The sequence below is a fragment of the Callionymus lyra genome, chromosome 14, assembly GCF_982586985.1.
Source record: "Callionymus lyra chromosome 14, fCalLyr1.hap1.1, whole genome shotgun sequence".
NCBI lineage: Eukaryota > Metazoa > Chordata > Actinopteri > Syngnathiformes > Callionymidae > Callionymus > Callionymus lyra.
The window spans coordinates 10,786,844-10,804,916 of NC_141831.1; the positions used below are offsets into that span (position 1 = coordinate 10,786,844).

At 38.0% G+C, this 18,073-nt stretch overlaps 1 protein-coding gene across 3 annotated transcripts in view; it reads right to left on the bottom strand.

Moving 5' to 3' along the window:
- Nucleotides 1-3,899: 3,899 nt before the first annotated feature.
- Nucleotides 3,900-18,073, bottom strand: part of robo3 (roundabout, axon guidance receptor, homolog 3 (Drosophila)) — a 173,565-nt gene continuing 159,391 nt past the window's right edge. For 2 of the 3 annotated variants that reach the window (XM_087807331.1, XM_087807333.1), the window contains exons 15-27: nucleotides 17,163-17,287; nucleotides 16,903-17,083; nucleotides 16,585-16,821; nucleotides 14,966-15,005; nucleotides 14,744-14,883; nucleotides 14,401-14,679; nucleotides 13,171-13,318; nucleotides 11,668-11,832; nucleotides 11,421-11,584; nucleotides 10,321-10,428; nucleotides 9,089-9,232; nucleotides 7,345-7,484; nucleotides 3,900-4,542 (exon numbers count right to left, since the gene is read on the bottom strand). In XM_087807331.1, coding sequence (XP_087663457.1) covers nucleotides 4,531-4,542; nucleotides 7,345-7,484; nucleotides 9,089-9,232; nucleotides 10,321-10,428; nucleotides 11,421-11,584; nucleotides 11,668-11,832; nucleotides 13,171-13,318; nucleotides 14,401-14,679; nucleotides 14,744-14,883; nucleotides 14,966-15,005; nucleotides 16,585-16,821; nucleotides 16,903-17,083; nucleotides 17,163-17,287 — 1,883 coding nt within the window. In that variant the 3' untranslated portion in view covers nucleotides 3,900-4,530. The remainder of the gene's footprint in view (nucleotides 4,543-7,344; nucleotides 7,485-9,088; nucleotides 9,233-10,320; nucleotides 10,429-11,420; nucleotides 11,585-11,667; nucleotides 11,833-13,170; nucleotides 13,319-14,400; nucleotides 14,680-14,743; nucleotides 14,884-14,965; nucleotides 15,006-16,584; nucleotides 16,822-16,902; nucleotides 17,084-17,162; nucleotides 17,288-18,073) is intronic. The other variant, XM_087807332.1, reaches the window with a different exon arrangement.

Consider the following 18,073-nt stretch of genomic DNA (forward strand, 5'->3'; position numbering starts at 1 on the left):
GAAGGAAGGAAGGAAGGAAGGAAGGAAGGAAGGAAGGAAGGAAGGAAGGAAGGAAGGAAGGAAGGAAGGAAGGAAGGAAGGAAGGAAGGAAGGCTGGACGGATGGATGGATGGTTAGATAGATAGATAGGTGAGGGAAGCCGGCCCCTTGCTGGACATCGATCCTTCCCGCTGTTGGTATACGACACAATTATTAAGAAGAAATAACTTACAATTTCAATTTGCAATAAGAAAGTCGTACGAAGCCGCAGTCGTCGAGTCATTGCGGTGAAACTTCTGCATCGATCCAGGTGGAAATGAGTTTGGGCAGCGAGACGGTAATAACAGTCTTAGGGGGAATTACAGAAAACACAAATGGATTAAACGTCGGCGGAGTTTGTAGCCGAAACCGACTGTGGAGGAACATTTAGACGCCATTGATCTTGTCGCCGTCGCAGGTGTTATTTAGTTCTGAAGAGAAGCCGTTAAAAAAAAGAAAGATAATTCTAAAGTGGATTTGAAATGATTTTGTGTTGGTTCAGAGCAGCCTGTTCTCAGGATTGTGTGTTTGATGATCTTGTGAGTTTTTTCGTTCAATGAAGCAAGTGTTGTGTTGACACAAATATGATCAAAAGTGAATTTTAGAGTTTCTTTTCCAGTCATTCCTCATTTTGAAAAAGAGCTAAAACCTACTTCTCGAGCAAGCCCAGACTTTTCACTCCTTAGAAACTTCCTCCAGCTCTTATTTGAAAAGGCATAAAATCATCAAATTTTCAACATTTCTGAATATTTCTTTGTGTTCACCAGGTCCTGAATGTAGTGTTTGTGTATTTTTTGTCTATTCCAGAAATATATATTTGTGTCGTTTATGCAACGTCCGACAATGGTGAAAAAATTATTACTTTTGAAACAGTATCCACAATAGTTATAGTAGAAACAATGAAATCCACAGAGTTGCCTTAGGTGACTGAGAACAAGAGGATACAGTGACTCCAGCAGATTCTTAAAGCTGATGTTTGGACATATTTTTTGATTTAAAAACAAATGAAAGCAGTTACGACTTTGTCATGAGTCATGTGGTCTGTAAATACTACAACACCAGAGTCAAGTACTCGACAATACTACAAATTTATCTTTGTTCCTACAGTATTGCAATATATAGCAATTTATTATATGGTTGTCACTGTATCGTGTTACGCATCATATTGCCAGAATCTTCCCAATATACACCCCTAGATGGCAGCAGTCATTACATCCTCTGCAGCTAAACGAACAATGAAATCCTACAAAAATCCCAGCGATGACTGAGAATGAGAGGATACAGTCGACTTCAGCAGTTTCTAAAGCTGATGTTTGGACATATTTCGGTTTGAAAACAAATGAAAGCAGTTACGACTTCGTCAAGAGTCATGTGGTCTGTAAATTCTGCAACACCAGAGTCAAGTACTTGACAATACTACAAATATATATACTTGTTACTACACTATCACGATATCACAATATATACTTAGGGCTGAGTATGGAACATTTTTAATACCAGTACTGATATCAGTTCATTTACAAATTTTTAAGCACCAATTTTACAAGATACATTGGAAATAAATTCTGGAACACAAGAGTCAAGTACCCGTCATCACTACAAATATATATTTGTTCCTACAGTATCTCAATATATCATATTGTTGTCCCTCTATCGTGATACATATTGGTATCGCCAGATCCTTGTCATTTTGGTGCACATTTATTTTCTGTATTTTTGATTAAGATAATCACGAAAACTTCAAAAAGTCGTACAAAAGTTGAGTCGTAATCTTTTTTCTTCTTCCCCACAGCTGTGTTCGCCCTCGACAATCAGCTCAAAACCTTTAATCGATCCCACTTTAAAACGTAATGGCTCTATTTATGCTCCACACACTCGCCCGCACACACACACTCGCCCGCACACACACACTCGCCCGCACACACACTCGCCCTCACACACACACTCGCTACCCAAAGAAGTCGCACATCCATCTCAACTGTCTCACTTCAAATTAACATGGAAATTGGTTTGTTGGAAGTGAGTGAGTTCTCAGAGACGCCCTCATCCATTCACCCTTTCGCCTCCTTTTCAGACCCCGTCTCTCAGGACCCCCTCCATCGCACCCCCCACCCACCGACCCCACCCTCGCGGTGGCGCCGCACTCCCGACCCTGACATGGGCCCTAATGAATGAGCGAGTGATTTATTGCGGCGGCGAAAGAAGAGGTGACGGAAGTCGGGACGAAAAGGCAGGGAAAAGGGTAAGAGGTGTCGGGTCAGACGAGTAGAAGGTCAGACGCTTAAATCTTCACTCCGTCGTCGTGTTGGTGTCTCTTCGTTTGCTACGGGTCGCTGTAGATCGTACGTGGAAGTCGAAGAAACGTCGTAAAAGTTGTTTTATCGTGTAACCCTGAGGCCACGTTCACAAAAAGTCTCTTTTAAAGTGAGTCACACAAACTTCAGGATGTTTTCCAAGTTTTAACTCGGAAGGTTGTTGTACTTATCAGCATGAAAATTAACAAATGGTGATTAGGGTATATTTTTTATTTTCGTTTTGGATACCAGCGTTGCTACTGCGCCACCCAGTGGACGTTTAAACAGCTTATTTAACAACTTATTTTTGTACTTTATATACTTTTATGGCCGGATTAACATGTTTGAAAAATGCCTGTTTTTGTTATTGTAAAGTTACGTCAATAATAAATTCAGCTCAGCTACGTTTTTATTTTTATAAATGTACATTTTTGGTTAAAAAACCCCCCCAGAGTTTTTGATATTTATTTGTGTTAGCAACATCTGCAGAGACCTGAGCTTTTTTTTCCTGCATTTCAAGAAGTATTTTGGGACATTTTTAAAACCTTAAAAAAACGTTTCCTTTTTTCCAGGTTTTTAAGCCTCGAGAAAAATCACATATATATATAATATATAATAATATATATATAAATGTCTTTGTCCATGTGATCATGTGACACATTTGAATTTTATATCGCAGGATTTATCTCCCTCTACCAGAAACATTTATCTTTTGGGCATTTTTTCCAAACTTTTTTGAACAAATTATTACCAGACTATTACGAGACTTGAGAAAAAATACCTTCTATGGAATTTCTTTGCGTTCACATGATCCAACACGACCTCAACTCTGGTTTTACGCCCTTTAAGTGTTTAAATGAACAATTTTAAAAACCTTTTTTCCCCTCCAGAGTTTTGAGACATCAAAATCACATGATCAAACATTTTCTTGGGTTCACATGGTTCGTCTGGGATCTGAATTTTGGTTTTGCTGCATCTATTAAAGTATAATTATTTGGCATTTTTCTGCCAAGAAAAAGACCCTCCACTTTTTTCCACATTGTTGAGATTCCTGAAAAGTTTCCTCATCTCTGCAAATTTCTTTGTGTTCCCACAGTCCATTGGGACCTAAACCTTGGTGTTATGCTACTCTTATCCATTTATAGAAAGGCAAATTTTTGGTCATCTTGTCAAACTCTAGCGAAAAGTTTGAAAAAAAAACAACTAAAAACTTTTTTTTCCCCCAGATTATTTCAAATTGGGGATAAATCAAAATTTTGACAATTATGGAACCAAAAAAATGTTTTACAGCATTTTTTGGGCAATTTTTGGAGGCTTTTTTTATGCATTTTTTTAAATTATTTAAGTTTTTTTCACCTATTTTTGAGATTCCAGGAAATCACATTTTCAAAATTTCTATTTATTTGTGTCCACATGATCCGCGGGGAACTAAACTTTATTTTTCCGACATTTAAAAATGTTTGGGCATATTTTTCATCTTTTCCGAGATTTTTTTTCCGGGAAAATTTTCACTTTTGCTCTCTGATAAGAAGAAAATTCTTGAGTTAGTTTTGCTTATCATGAAACACGAAGCGCTTCACAGCAGCGAAGCATTAAAATGTATTTATTGTACATTTACAAAACGACAAGAGTACAAAAAGTCAGTCCACAGACAATTTTTTGTTGGTTTTCGACGGAGTAAATCTCAAATTCTACTCTCAGACAAACAAACAAGGTTCTCACAATCAAACGTTCACCAGAAAGTCCAGTCTCGCCGCACGGTGACCCCAAAAAATCAAGACGTACAAATAAAAAAAGTTGGACATTCGTAGCAGGGAGCGTCTTCACTTCCTTCCTTTTGGCTTCTCTGGACACTTGTGCTTCAGGTGTGTTGCCGTGACAACAAGAGTGCAACTCAACGCTTCCTCCTCTCTCTCCATGAAAAAAGGTAAACTGTACATTTGGACAAGCAAAGTTGGCACATTCAAGAAGACATGAGCGGTTTTTCTTCTTTTTTTTCATCATATCAACACTTTTTTTTTTTGACCAGGTTTTCACTGTTTTCTCATAAATACGATATAAGTCTCTCTGCCTCTTTACAGACAGGTATGTACATCCAGGCCCGGCCAGAAGGGGGCGTTGCTCATAAATAAAAACCAGCTTCAGTTCGTTCTCAAGGTTCCTTTTTTTTGACGCAAATGTCTCGTCTCGTCTCGTTCGTCCTCGCGTGAGACTCGCCTTATCTCATGTCCTGCAGGAGACAAACACAAGCGTCGTTAATACATCGAATATTACATATATACAAGCATCGAATATTACATATATACAAATATTCTCAGCCATGAACACTTTTGTAGCAACAATGGTCCATTTCATGAGCTGGAAAGATGGAAAAATACTTTTAAAAAGTGACAAAACTGTTTTTACTTCATCAACACATGTTAGTTTAAATACTTCTGTACACATGTAAGTACTTTAACCGAGGATGTACGGCCAGAAATACAATCAACACCCGAAATATAAGTGATACATTACTAATCTGAAAAAAAGGGTTTGTTTTAAATGCTTTAATTAAAATATTTCAATATTATAATAAAACAAATATGTCCTTGACACTAAAAAGATTTAAAAAATAAATAAATAAACATAAATATGACAATTGAAATATGTTTGGACACTAAAAACAACAAAAAAATTATATAAATATCACGATTAAAGTATGTTTTTGACACTTAAAGTATAGAAACCAAAAAATTATATAAAAATCACAATTAAAGTATGTTTTTGACACTTAAAGTATAGAAACCAAAAAATTATATAAAAATCACAATTAAAATATGTTTTTGACATAAAATAATTAGTTTTAAAATAAATATAAATACCACGATTTAAACATGTTTTTGACATTAAATAAATAGTATAAAATGAATGCCACGATTTTAATATGTTGTTGACACTTAAAAAAAGTTAAAAAATATATATATAAATACCACGATTTAAACATGTTTTTGACATTAAAAAAGAGTATAAAAATAGATATGAATATAAAGATTTAAATATGTTTTTGAAGCTTAAAAAAAGTTTAAAAATAAATATAAATACCATGATTAAAATATGAAAATGAATCAATGAATAAGATCCTCCTTCCTTTTCTAAAAAAATTGACAGAAATAAATAAATATATATACATCTTGATTAATGCACGAGCCACGTTTATACTCATTAAACGCTAACACTGACGATTAAAAATACATTATTTCAACATTAAAACCTCTTCTTTGTGTTTAGAAAGTTCAAAGTATAAAATGTTTTAAGTCGACTCTTGTTGTTGAAAAAACGGTTTGTAAACCACCTTCAGACCCCCAACCCCCCTTACCCCCCCTCGCCTGGCCTGCTGAAGCTCAGGGGTCAGGGGTCAGCAGATAAGAGCTCCATAACACAGCAGGAAGAAGAGGAAACCTAATCCAGGCTTCCTGTGCAAAACACCCCAAAACTTTATTGGGATGGATTCAGGTCTTTCATGTTCTCAGGAGGCGTGAAGAGGCCAGCGAGGGTCACTGGGAGGCAGCTCAGGGTCTGCAGGGGGCGCTGACCTGAGAAGACGCTTGTGTGTGAATCTACGCTCCAACAAACTCTTATTTCCTGCTCACACACACTAAAACTTTTATCGGGGACCCCTCGGGACTTAACATGACATTGAAGGGACTCTCACCAGCAGCACTAGAGCCCCCCCGACTTTTTACTTGTTTTCGTCTGGAGGGTCTTATCGGTTATTAGTGCTAACTGATGCTATACAATATGAGGCTAACTAATGTAAAAGGAAAAAGATGCTAACTGATGCTAGTCGATGAGATGCTAACAGATGCAAAAGGATAAGATGCTAACTGATGCTATACACTATGAGGCTAACTGATGCAAAAGGATAAAATGCTAACTGATGATATTTGATGAGATGTTAACGGAATCAAAAAGATAAGATGCTAACTGATGCTAGCCGATAAGATGCTAACAGAAGCGAAAGGATAAGATGCTAGCTGATCCTAGCCGATAAGATGCTAACTGATGAAAAAGGATAAGATGCTAACTGATGTAAAAGGATAAGATGCTAACTGATGCTAGCCGATAAGATGCTAACTGAAGCGAAAGGATAAGATGCTAACTGATGCTAGCCGATAAGATAACTGATGGAAAAAGGATAAGATGCTAACTGATATGATGCCAACTAATGCTATAAAAAACGATATTAACTGATAAAATTTGAACGGATGCTATACAATATGATACTAACTGATAAAATGCTTACTGATGCAATACAATAAAATGCTAAATGATGCTATACATTCAGAAGCTAACTGACACTTTACAATGAGATGATGCTATACTTTACGATGCTTACTGTACAGATACTAACGATACGTTGTGAACTGATGCTAAACTACAAGATGCTAAATTAAACTATACAAAAAGATTGCTAACGAATGCTATACTATTAGACGTTAACTGATGCTATACAATAGGATGATAACCGATAAGATGCTAACTGATGCCAAACCACAAGATGCCAACTGATGCCAAACCACAAGATGCTAACTGACGCTAACTGTTACGAATTAACAGAGCTTCCCTTCTTCAAGGCCCCCGACCTTCACTCACGGCCCCTCGGACGCCATGTAGCGCCGACGGTAGAAAAAGTAAACAGCAAGAGTGAAAGAAAACTTGGATACAAAAGGCGTGACTGTGAACAGAATTAGAGGAGCGGCATAAAATAATAAAGCACAGAGCGAGAGAGTAAACCCACAGCGAACGTTTCCTCCCGAGTTTCCCATTCAGAAGGCACAGCGAGCGCCGCCATAAAAGATGTCGGCTGGTGGTGAGCGAGCCTGCGGGGGGGCGCGTTTAAAGAAGGCCTCAAACGGCGAAGGACTCTCTCTGAAGTGCACTGAAGAACTCCCCCCCCCTCCCAGCACCAGAGACGACTCTAAACCCACGTCGATTATTTAAAAATAATAGTCAAGTTTTAGTTTCTTTTATTGTTGCCAACTGGCCGACTCACCTCGCTGTGTTTCCTGGCGAGGCCGCGAGACCCCGTGGAGCCCCTGGACGAGGAGCTTCCTGTCGTGGAGCAGTTGCTGGACATCTGACTCCTGGAGAGGTACGCCGGTTTACTGCCGTACATCAGCATCTCCTCGCTCACTGGAGGGAAGACGAACAAGAATTTTGAGACAACCCTTTTGGAAAAAAAATGTTTCCATCTGGAATGAGATTGTCTAGTTTTCTAGATAAAAACTAGTGGTGTGTATCGGCAAGAATCGACCATAACATGATACAGGGACAGGGATACTACACATTGAGATACAGTAGTAACAAGGATATATTGTGTATTATTGTCAAGTACTTGACTTTGGTGTTGCAGAATTTACAGAACACATGACTCTTGACCAAGTCGTAATTGCTTTTGTTTGTTTTGAAACCAAAATATGTCCAAATATCAGCTTTAAAAGCTGCTGAAGTCAACTGTATCCTCTCGTCCCCAGTCATCGCTGGGATTTTGCAGGATTTCATCGTTTGTTTAGCTGCAGAGGACGTAATGACTCCTGCAATCTAGGGGTGTGTATTGGAAAGATTCCGGCAATATGATGCGTATCACGATACAGGGACAACGATACAATTAATTGCTTTATATTACGATATATTGTAATACTGTAGTAACAAGGATATATTTGTAGTATTGTCAAGTACTTGACTCTGGTGTTGAAGAATTTACAGACCACATGACTCTCGACGAAGTCGTAACTAATTTAATTTGCTTTGAAACCAAAATATCTCCAAACATCAGCTTTAAAAGCTGCTGGAGTCCACTGTATCCTCTCGTCCTCAGTCATCACCGGGATCTCTCCGGATTTCATTTAATTTCATTGTCTCTTAAAACTGCTCGACCCCCATTTAAAAAAAAAATATTTTCATAAGTCACTAATTATAATGCAGCGTAAAAGTTAGTGACGACTAAACTATAAACTATACAAACATATAGTGATTAAAAATAATTTATAAAACAAAACTATGCTACGTTAAATAGAAAAACGACATGAGATATTTTTAATTTTGTTTAAAAACAGGTGAAAGTGGTGCGTTCAATAACGTAGGAAATGTTGTGGTGCTATGCATGGTGTGGGATGAATAAAATGAATGAAAAAAAACACGATTACTAAATGAAAATTAACTAAATAAAGTCAATAAATCAGCTCAACTTTATGCGGAAAACGTCTGTAAAAAGTACAAATAAAACATAGTTAGCATTGTTTCTTTAATTTCTTGTCCATTTAATGCAAATAATTAAGCATTTGTTTGGACCAAATATAATCACAAGAACAAAAATAGCTTCATAAATAACAGAGAACGAAAAATGAATGCATTTTTCATCAGCGGGAAGATGTGAAGAACCAGGATTGAACCTGAGTTGTGCGTTTATTTCCTGAGTTGTGCGTTTATTTCCCGACTGAGTCTCTAAACTGCACTTCCAGCTGAGACACTAAATATCCTGCCAACAACCTGTGGACAGCAGGTGAGTGTGTGCTCCAGTCAGGAATGTTTAACACTCCCAGAGAGGAAATACTGCAGTGCAGCAGACCATGCACACACACACACACACTCAACACACACTCAATACACACACACAAGTCGTAACTGCAGGAGCTCAAGTCTTCAGTTCCAAATGAGTTTTGGGTTAATTAAGAACAAAGCGTTTGAGGCTAATGAAGCGAATCCGGAGGGAGAGGGAAAAAAAAAAAGTGACTTACTGTCGTTGGTCCTCGAGGTCGATCCTTTACGCTGGTGTTCGCTCCGGTCCAGAGATGAGGGGCCGCTGCCCCCCAGGCTGACCACCTCCGGGCACCTCTGCAGCCGGTCCTCCTCCGGTGGGGGCTCCGGCGGTGGAGGGAGGTCTACAAACACACAAACACAACGCAACACCTTTTAGAATTTTAATCTAACATTTAATCTACAGTATTTTCTGTTCGATTAGAAATGGAACTTTCAAAATTTAGCGTGATGCTAAGTTGAGCAACAATGCTAACCTACTGAAAGATACATTTAGCTAAAGATGCTAAATGTTAATCTTGTGCTTATAATAATTTTAAAGAGCTAGCTCATGTTATTAAAGCGCTAATATTAGTGCTACCAAAGCAACAATGCTTACCTACTGAAACATACAGTTTAGCTAAAGATGCTAAATGTTAATCTTGTGCTAATAATAATTTTAAAGAGCTAGCTCATGTAAGTAAAGCACTAATCTCAGTGCTACCATAGCAACAATGCTCACATCTTGAAACATACAGTTTAGCTAAAGAAGCTAAATGTTAATCTTGTGTTAATAATACTTTTACAGAGCTACCTCATGAAAATGAGGTGCTAATATTCGTACTAGCATAGCAACAATGCTTAACTCCTGAAACATACAGTTTATCTAAAGAAGCTAAATGTTAATCTTGTGCTAATAATAATTTTATTAAAGTAAAGTGCTAATATTAGTGCTACCAAAGCAACAATGCTTACCTACTGAAACATTAAGTTTAGCTACAGAAGCTAAATGTTAATTTTATGCTAATAATTTTTTTTAGGGAGCTAGCTCATGTAAGTAAAGCGCTAATATCAGTGCTAGCTTAGCCACAACGCTAACCTACTGAAACAGACAGTTTAGCTAAAGAAGCTAAATGTTAATCTTGTGCTAAAAATAATTTTACAGAGCTACCTCATGTAAGTAAAGCAACAATGCTTACCTCTTGAAACATAAATGTTAATATTGTCTTAATAATACTTTTACAGAGCTAGCTCAAGGAAATGAGGCGCTAATATCCATGCTACCATAGCAACAATGCTAAGCTCTGCAAAGATATCATTTATCTAAAGAAGCTAAATGTTTATCTTGTGCTAATATTACTTTCACAGCTCATATAAGTGCTACCATAGCAACAAGGGAGTCCTTAATAGAGGCCAAACTCGTACAGAGATCCGAAAAACCGAACCCACTCACCTCCTTGGATGTCGCGTCTATACGCCGAACTCTTTGACACTTTCTTCTTGACTCGTAGTTTTTGGTTGCTCGGCGAACAAGTGTCTGCGGGCGGAGGACGACTGTGGACTGTGAGACGACAGGGAGAGATATTAATAATGGAACGCGTCCACCGAGTTCCCTTTTGGTTTTTTGGATTCCTTTATTGTGTGTTTCTACTCACTAAGAGGTTAAAAACATTTTCTATTCTATTCTAGTCTATTTTTTTAATTAATATTTACATCCTGTTTGAGGTCGACTGTATTTCCAAAGCCAGAAAAAAAATAGTTTTATTAAAATAATGTGTTTATGTGTAAAACAACACTGAAATTATCAAAAAGTATATTTTTCCAATTAAAGTAAATTAATTAATCAATTAATAAGAGGTAATGGCGAATAATTAAGAAACAAAACATAATGTAATTAATATAACAATTTAATATTATTACATTTTTTGTTTTAGGTCTACTTTTTTACCAGAACTAGACCAGGGGAAAAAAAACAAGATAATTTTGTCGTCATAATGACTCAATAAATATGTGTCTATGTTTAAAAAAATACTATAACTAACACAAAAATATTTAAGTCTGTTAAAATGTATTTGAAACAAAAATATATTCTCATTAATCAACATTATGATAAAAGAAAGAATAAAACTATTTAACTAATAAATAAGAAGTATTAAAATCAAGAAATAATTAAAGTAATTAATCCCAATATTTAAATGAAAAAAAAAAACTAAAAAAAGACTAATTAAGTGTTTTCTTATTGGTTTAAATTGAAATACAAATACATATACACAGATAGACACAGAAAGGTAATTAAAAAAAAAAAACTTTTATGATGATTCTAATTTTATCTTTATCTACAGGAAATGTTATGGGTATTTCTTCATATTACCATCTGGATCCAAGAATCACTTGAAGGTTTATTACACTGTTGTGCAGTGCAAGAACACAACAGCTCCCTCATAGAGCGCTTTGCAACCGACTACATTTTTAATGTTAAAAAAAAGTGATCGAAAAGAAATGAAGATGTATAGGAGCTGCTTGGGGGAGGTCTGCGAGCTGCATGGGGTGTACCTGGGGTGGTGGCGTCGTCGCCCTGAGACAGGCAGCGGTGGGCGGGGCTCTGGCAGGGCAGCGTGGAAGAGTCTGAGAGGCCGTGCTGGGTGGAGAGGCTGCCGTTGGACTGGGTGAGACTCTGGGTCTGCGGGACTGGTGCCGGTCCACAGGGGAAGCGTCTGCTGTGGTGGGACAAAAGAAAGAGGGGTTTAGGGGGTCAGAGTCCTGGACGTGGTGAAGGGTCCAGAATCGTTGCTGGACTTACCGCTGCTGGCCGTCGTGGGAGGCCCTGGGCTCCTCGTGGGGCGAGGGCGTGAGCGTGGCCGTGGACTGGTGACTGTAGGAGGTGGCCGGGGACGAGGGTCCGTCTTCGCAGCCCTCCATCAGATAGGTCCTCTCCGGGAGGGGGGGGCACCACTCCTCGTCGGAGCTGAGCAGGAAAAAAAATGCAGTCGGTAAAAAAAAAATCTAACACGTGTGCGAGAAAGATGTGAAAGAAAACAACTCATGTGACTTTAAACTCCTGAACGTCATGATTTTATAATAAATAATATTTGAAATATGATCTTTCGTTTCACATACTTCTACGAAAACGATCTACTTTTATATGTAAGTGATTTGTTTTATTCAAACAAATTCCAATAAAATACATGTATGAATGTATACATTGATATTAAATAATACTGAGGTACCCGGATTTTTACAAGATACAAAACCTCGAAAAATTGTTTTAATGAAAAAGTACAAAGGCTGAGTAATTTAGATTTTAAATATTTTATCGCTCTGAAAAGTGCTTGATTGTAACGGTGGAGTTAGTTCTCTGCCTTTTGCGACAGGTTCCGAAAAATTAGCCTAAAATAGGCCAAAAAAAACGAACTTTAAAAAAGTTTGCTACAGAACTTTAATTTAGTTAAAAACCTTCCTCGGAACGAGACAAAGATAATAAGAAATAAGTTAGCGAACAAACATCACGGACAAATAAGTCCAAAAATGGAAAAATAATTTCAGACAATCATCAGTTCATGTTATTTAAAAATATATATATATATATTTTGTATTCATTTAACTTCAGAGCCAAAGTATTTTTAAATTTGCATCTTTAAAAAAAAGAAGGAACAAAATAAAGAACATCATTGTTAATAAAGCCTAATATTTTATACATAATCAAAGCGCAACTTTAGTAATGGCAGTCCGGCGATGACTGAGGACGAGAGGATACATTGTTGATTGCATTGTCTTATTGTAATTAGTAACTACGTTAGCGTCGTACAGTTAGTCAAAGTCACCACCGGAACTCTCTACGAAAAAACAAGTATCTATAATTTTCCCATTCAAAATATTATTATTTATAATTAGCTAGTATTAAGTAAGTTATTATTAAAGTTAAACCATTTTTTTGCCATCAAAACTCAATCACGGCTCCATATTATTTGTTTTAAGGCTCTGTTGGTGATTGCTTTGAAGCTGTACGTTATTTCAATAAAGTTTTATTCCGATAAACTTTATTGAAAAACCCGTAAAGCGTCAAATCAATTGATTGCTTGGCGAGTCCGTCACGACCCCCCGGGGTGAGGGGGGTGAGGAGGGGGGGGTCTATCTTGGATAAGAGAGGAACAGCTGATTGTGTTTCTGGACGAAGCGTTTCATCAAGTAATTGAGTTGCTCGAGCCTGAGGCGGCGTCGAGTCACGGGTCGATACCTCGGAGAGTCCGAGCGACCGAATGTTCCGCCGGAGTCGTGGCTAATTCGCCGCGAAGTGTTGACTCACCCGATGTCCATGTCCTCGTGGTCCAGAGGCTGCTGGTCCGGGTCGCACTGCTCCAGCTCCGAGAGGGGGGGCGGCGGCGGCAGCGCCTCCATCCACGTCAGCGACGGCGTCTTCACGGCTTTGCCCATCGGCTTCTGCTTCGGCTTCCCTGTGGAGGATCAGACGAACACACCTGTCAGTTTATATACCAGCCTCAAGCCACGCCCTCTCAATGAGCAGGGCTGTGATTGGTCAGATCTGAGGAGCTACAGTGTTTTGCTTTAGGAGAATAAAAAAAAGGAAATTAAATGCATAAAAATTTTAAAGAAATCAACAAATTAAATTATAAATTGTATAATAACATATACTTTTTAATTTCAGATGGATTTGGACACATTTTTTATTATTTATTTTATTTGAGTGAATTAAATTAAAATGTATTATTATTCACTTATTTTAAATACATTATTTTTTATTTCCTACTAATATATTTAATTTATTTAAAATGTAACTTTTAGAACAATGTTTTCAAATTTAGTTCAAAGACAATAGAAAATTGCATGAAATACGGAAGCATTCTCACGGTCGAGGTAACCCGAAGGCCCGAAAACAAATGTGTTTGAAGTATCCCTTGTGATATCTTAGGGTCAAAGTGACCCAACGGCCTAAAATCAAATGTGTTTGAGGTATCCCTTGTTTTATCTCAGGGTAAAGGTGACCCGAATGCCCGAAAATGAAATGTATTTGAGGTATCCCTTGTGTTATCGCAGGGTCAAGGTGACTCGAAGGCCAAAAAACAAACGTGTTTGAGGTATCCCTTGTTTTATCTCATTGTCAAGGTGACCCAAGGGTCCCCAAACAAATGTGTTTGAGGTATCCCTTGTTTTATCTCATTGTCAAGGTGACCCAAAGGTCCCCAAACAAATGTGTTTGTGGTATCCCTTGTGTTATCTCAGGTTCAAGCTGAACCGAAGGCCCGAAAACAAATGTGTTTGTGGTATCCATTGGGATATCTCAGGGTCAAAGTGACCCAAAGGTCCAAAAACAAACGTGTTTGTGGTATCCCTCTGTGTTGTCTCTGGGTCATGGGACAAGGGATTCCACACACATATTTGTTATTGGGCCTTTGGGTCAACTTGACCCAGAGAAAACACAAGTGTCAAAAAGCTAATTAATGTTCTGAATAACTAAGGAAGTCTTTACTTCAAAAAGTTTTTATGTGAAAAGAAAAAGTCCGATCTTCTCACTGACCATTGCAGCGGTCCGGTTGAGCGTACTGAGCTCCGGAACCCCCCGGTTGGACCCAGTGACCCTCGTCCGGCGGCTGCTCAGGAGTGAGTCCCGGCGCCGCCTGCGCGCTGAAGGGCATGATGGCGGTGGAGGCGTAGGGTGTGGTGGAGGCGTGCTGCGCGTACGTGAAGCCCTGCAGCTCCTCGTTGGTGGCGTCGATGGTGCTGTAGATGGGACCCTCGGTGGAGCCCCCCAGGCTGTACTTCTCCGTCTGGTTCAGGTAGTTGGAAATCCCGGCGTCTGAAGAGAGACGGAGGATCGTCAAGAAGTTCTGAACGGTCCGGGGAAGCGAGCGGCGTCGTACCGTTGTAGTATCTCTCGGCCGTGTCGTGATTGGCCGAGCAGCAGGTGATGGCTTCCTTGCCGCTGTGGACCAGGTTGGTGGTGGGCCAGGAGTCGGCCAGCCAGGGGTAGTTGCCCATGTTGCCGCCCAGCACGCCGGGGCTGAAGGGACGCCGGAGACATTTGGACCAGTTTGAGTCTCGAGATTTTTACTCGAGATGGAAAACAAGTGGAAGATATTTACCGTCCGTTCAGTCCTGATGCTTCACCGTGAGGGAATCCAACTACGCAAGAGAAATTAAGTCAATATACACATTTTTAATTAAATTAATGGAGAATAATTCACTGTTTTTACAATAATTCCTGTTTTGTTCTGACATCACTGTCAATAAAGATTTTCTGATTCTAATTGTCTGTCTAAGATAGAAAAAATATATATATATATATTATTATTATTATATTATTATTATTATATTATATATATATTTATTATATATACTGTATATATATATCTGTTTTATTTTATTATTAACGAGAATTATATAATGTCAACTTTGAAATGAAAAGAACTCTGGGATGAGGGTTTTGAAAAATAGTAAAAATATAAAACGAAATAATTAACGTATAAATGTTATTCATGCAGATCTAATAGTTTTTATTTAGATGTTAAGTCAGTTAAACTCTCTGTGTAATAATCTAATTCAACATTTGCAAATAAATACCTTTAAAACAAATGTCTATTGAACACGAATCATAAAAAAATATACTGCTATTTACAAAAGAATACAATCTGTATTAAATATTGAAATACAACTATTTATTTATATATATTTTGAGAAATAGTAAAAAAAAGTGTAATGCTACACAGTTCGCTATATTTCGCTATTTAGGAAATACATATTTAATAATAATAATAATTTATTTAAAAAGAAATAACAAATATATTATATTTTCTAATGCTAAAAAAACACATTCTGTAATATATAGAAAGAAAATAATCTGGATACATTTTTTTTAAATAGTATAATTATGTATACTTTATTTTAAGAAAGAATAAAAAATGTAACACTAAACACCATATATTGATCGTAAAAATACAGAAAAATCTGGTTTAAATACTGTATATAAATATAATAATTACTCATATTATATTTTGAAATTCATAAAAAAACATGTAATGCTACACCATATACTTTATTTTACTATTTAGGAAATAACTATTTGAAAATAATAATCATTTATTTAATCAGTAATAAAAAGATTATATGATGTTTTCTAATGCTAAAAAACACATTCTGCTAATTTATAGAAAGAAAAAATCTGGTTAAAATGTTAAAATAAAATAATTATTTAAGGTATATTTTAAGAATGAATAAAAAACACTAAACACCATATTTTGATCGTAAAAATACAGAAAAATCTGGTTTAAATATAATAATTACTCATATTATATTTTGAATTCATAAAAACCATGTAATGCTACACCATATACTTTATTTTACTATTTAGGAAATAACTTTTTGAAAATAATAATAATTTATTTAATCAGTAATAAAAAGATTATATGATATTTTCTAATGCTAAAAAACAAACCATTCTGCTAATTTAGAAAGAACATAATCTGGTAAAAACATTAAAATAGAATAATTATTTAAGGTATATTTTAAGAATGAATAAAATACACTAAACACCATATTTTGCTAATGAAAAAATGAAACAATCTGGATTAAATATGAATACCGTTAGATATATAGCATTAAGTAAGATGAAAAAAATATTCAAAGACTTAATTATAACACAGACACAGACACAAATATATAAATATATATATATATATGTATATATATATGTATATGAACTGACCTGCGGGGGTGTAGGCGAAGGACGCCGTGTAGTGACTCAGCTCCTTCCTCTTCTTGCGGCGGCAGTAGATCCAGACGCTGAAGCCCATGAGGATGACCCAGCAGGCGCCGCCGATGCCCGCGATGAAGGCCGGCTGCTTGACCACGTCGGTGATCTGCTCGGCCAGACTCACGCTGCTCTCCTCGCCGCCGCCGTCGCCCCCGCCGCCCGCCGCCGACGGCTGGTCGTCTGGCAGCTCTGGAAGGGAACAGGAAACGGCGTGAAGAGAGGGGAAGGGAACGCTAACGGTCATGCTAACGGTTAAAACAAAAAACTCACTGATGAGGACGGACACGGGTTGGCTGTGAGCGCCCACCCCGGCGCCGGTCACCGCCGCCACCTCCAGCTGGTACAACACCCCGGGCGTCAGACCCTTGAGCACGGTGGTGAGAGTATCGCCCTCCACCGTCTTGTTGACGTGATGGCGGCTCTGGTTTTCGCCGCCGCCCAAACACCACACCTGTGCGATGATGGGGGAGAGTGTGAGGACAAGTGTATGTTGATGTGTGCGACAAGAAAGTTGTGTCACCGCGACGTACCCTGTACTCCTGGATGACCCCGTTCTGCATGTCGCTGGGCGGAGGCTCCCACGAGACGCTGACGCTGGAACCGTTGCCCAGCTTCACCGTCGCCACGGTAACGCCTCTGGGCGGAGCACTGGGGACTGGAGGTGAAAAATTCACTCACTTTTGTGTGTTTTGAACAGGTGTGCGGCTGCGAAACTGCCATGAATTATGGGCAAGAATCTGGGCAACGATACGATATATAGTAATACTGTAGTAACAAGGATATATTTGTAGTATTGTCGAGTACTTGACTCTGGTGTTGCAGAATTTTCAGACCACATGACTCTTGACAGAGTCGTAACTGCTTTCATATGTTTTTGAAACCAAAATATGTCCAAACATCCATCCATCCGGAGTCCACTGTATCCTCTCGTCCTTAGTCGTCACCAGACTATTGGGGAATTTAATGGTTCCTTTAGTAAGTAAGTAATTTGTATTTATAGAGCGCTTTTCCAGACCAGGGTCACAAAGCGCTTAAACAATCAAAACAATACTCAATAAAATATATACTTTAAAGGTCAAGATAATACTGAGAACAACACAGGAGTTATTTAGCTCCAAAGGACGTAATTATTGCTGACATCTAGTGGCCGTCAATATAAATTGCACTGGGGACTGGAGGTGAAAAATTCACTCACTTTTGTGTGTTTTGAACAGGTGTGCGGCTGCGAAACTGCCATGAATTATGGGCAACAATCTGGGCAACAATACGATATATAGTAATACTGTAGTAACAAGTATATATTTGTAGTATTGTCGAGTACTTGACTCTGCTGTTGCAGAATTTACAGATCACATGACTCGCGATGAAGTCGTAACTGCTTTCGTTTGTTTTGAAACCAAAATATGTCCAAATATCAGCTTTAAAAGCTGCTGGAGTCCAC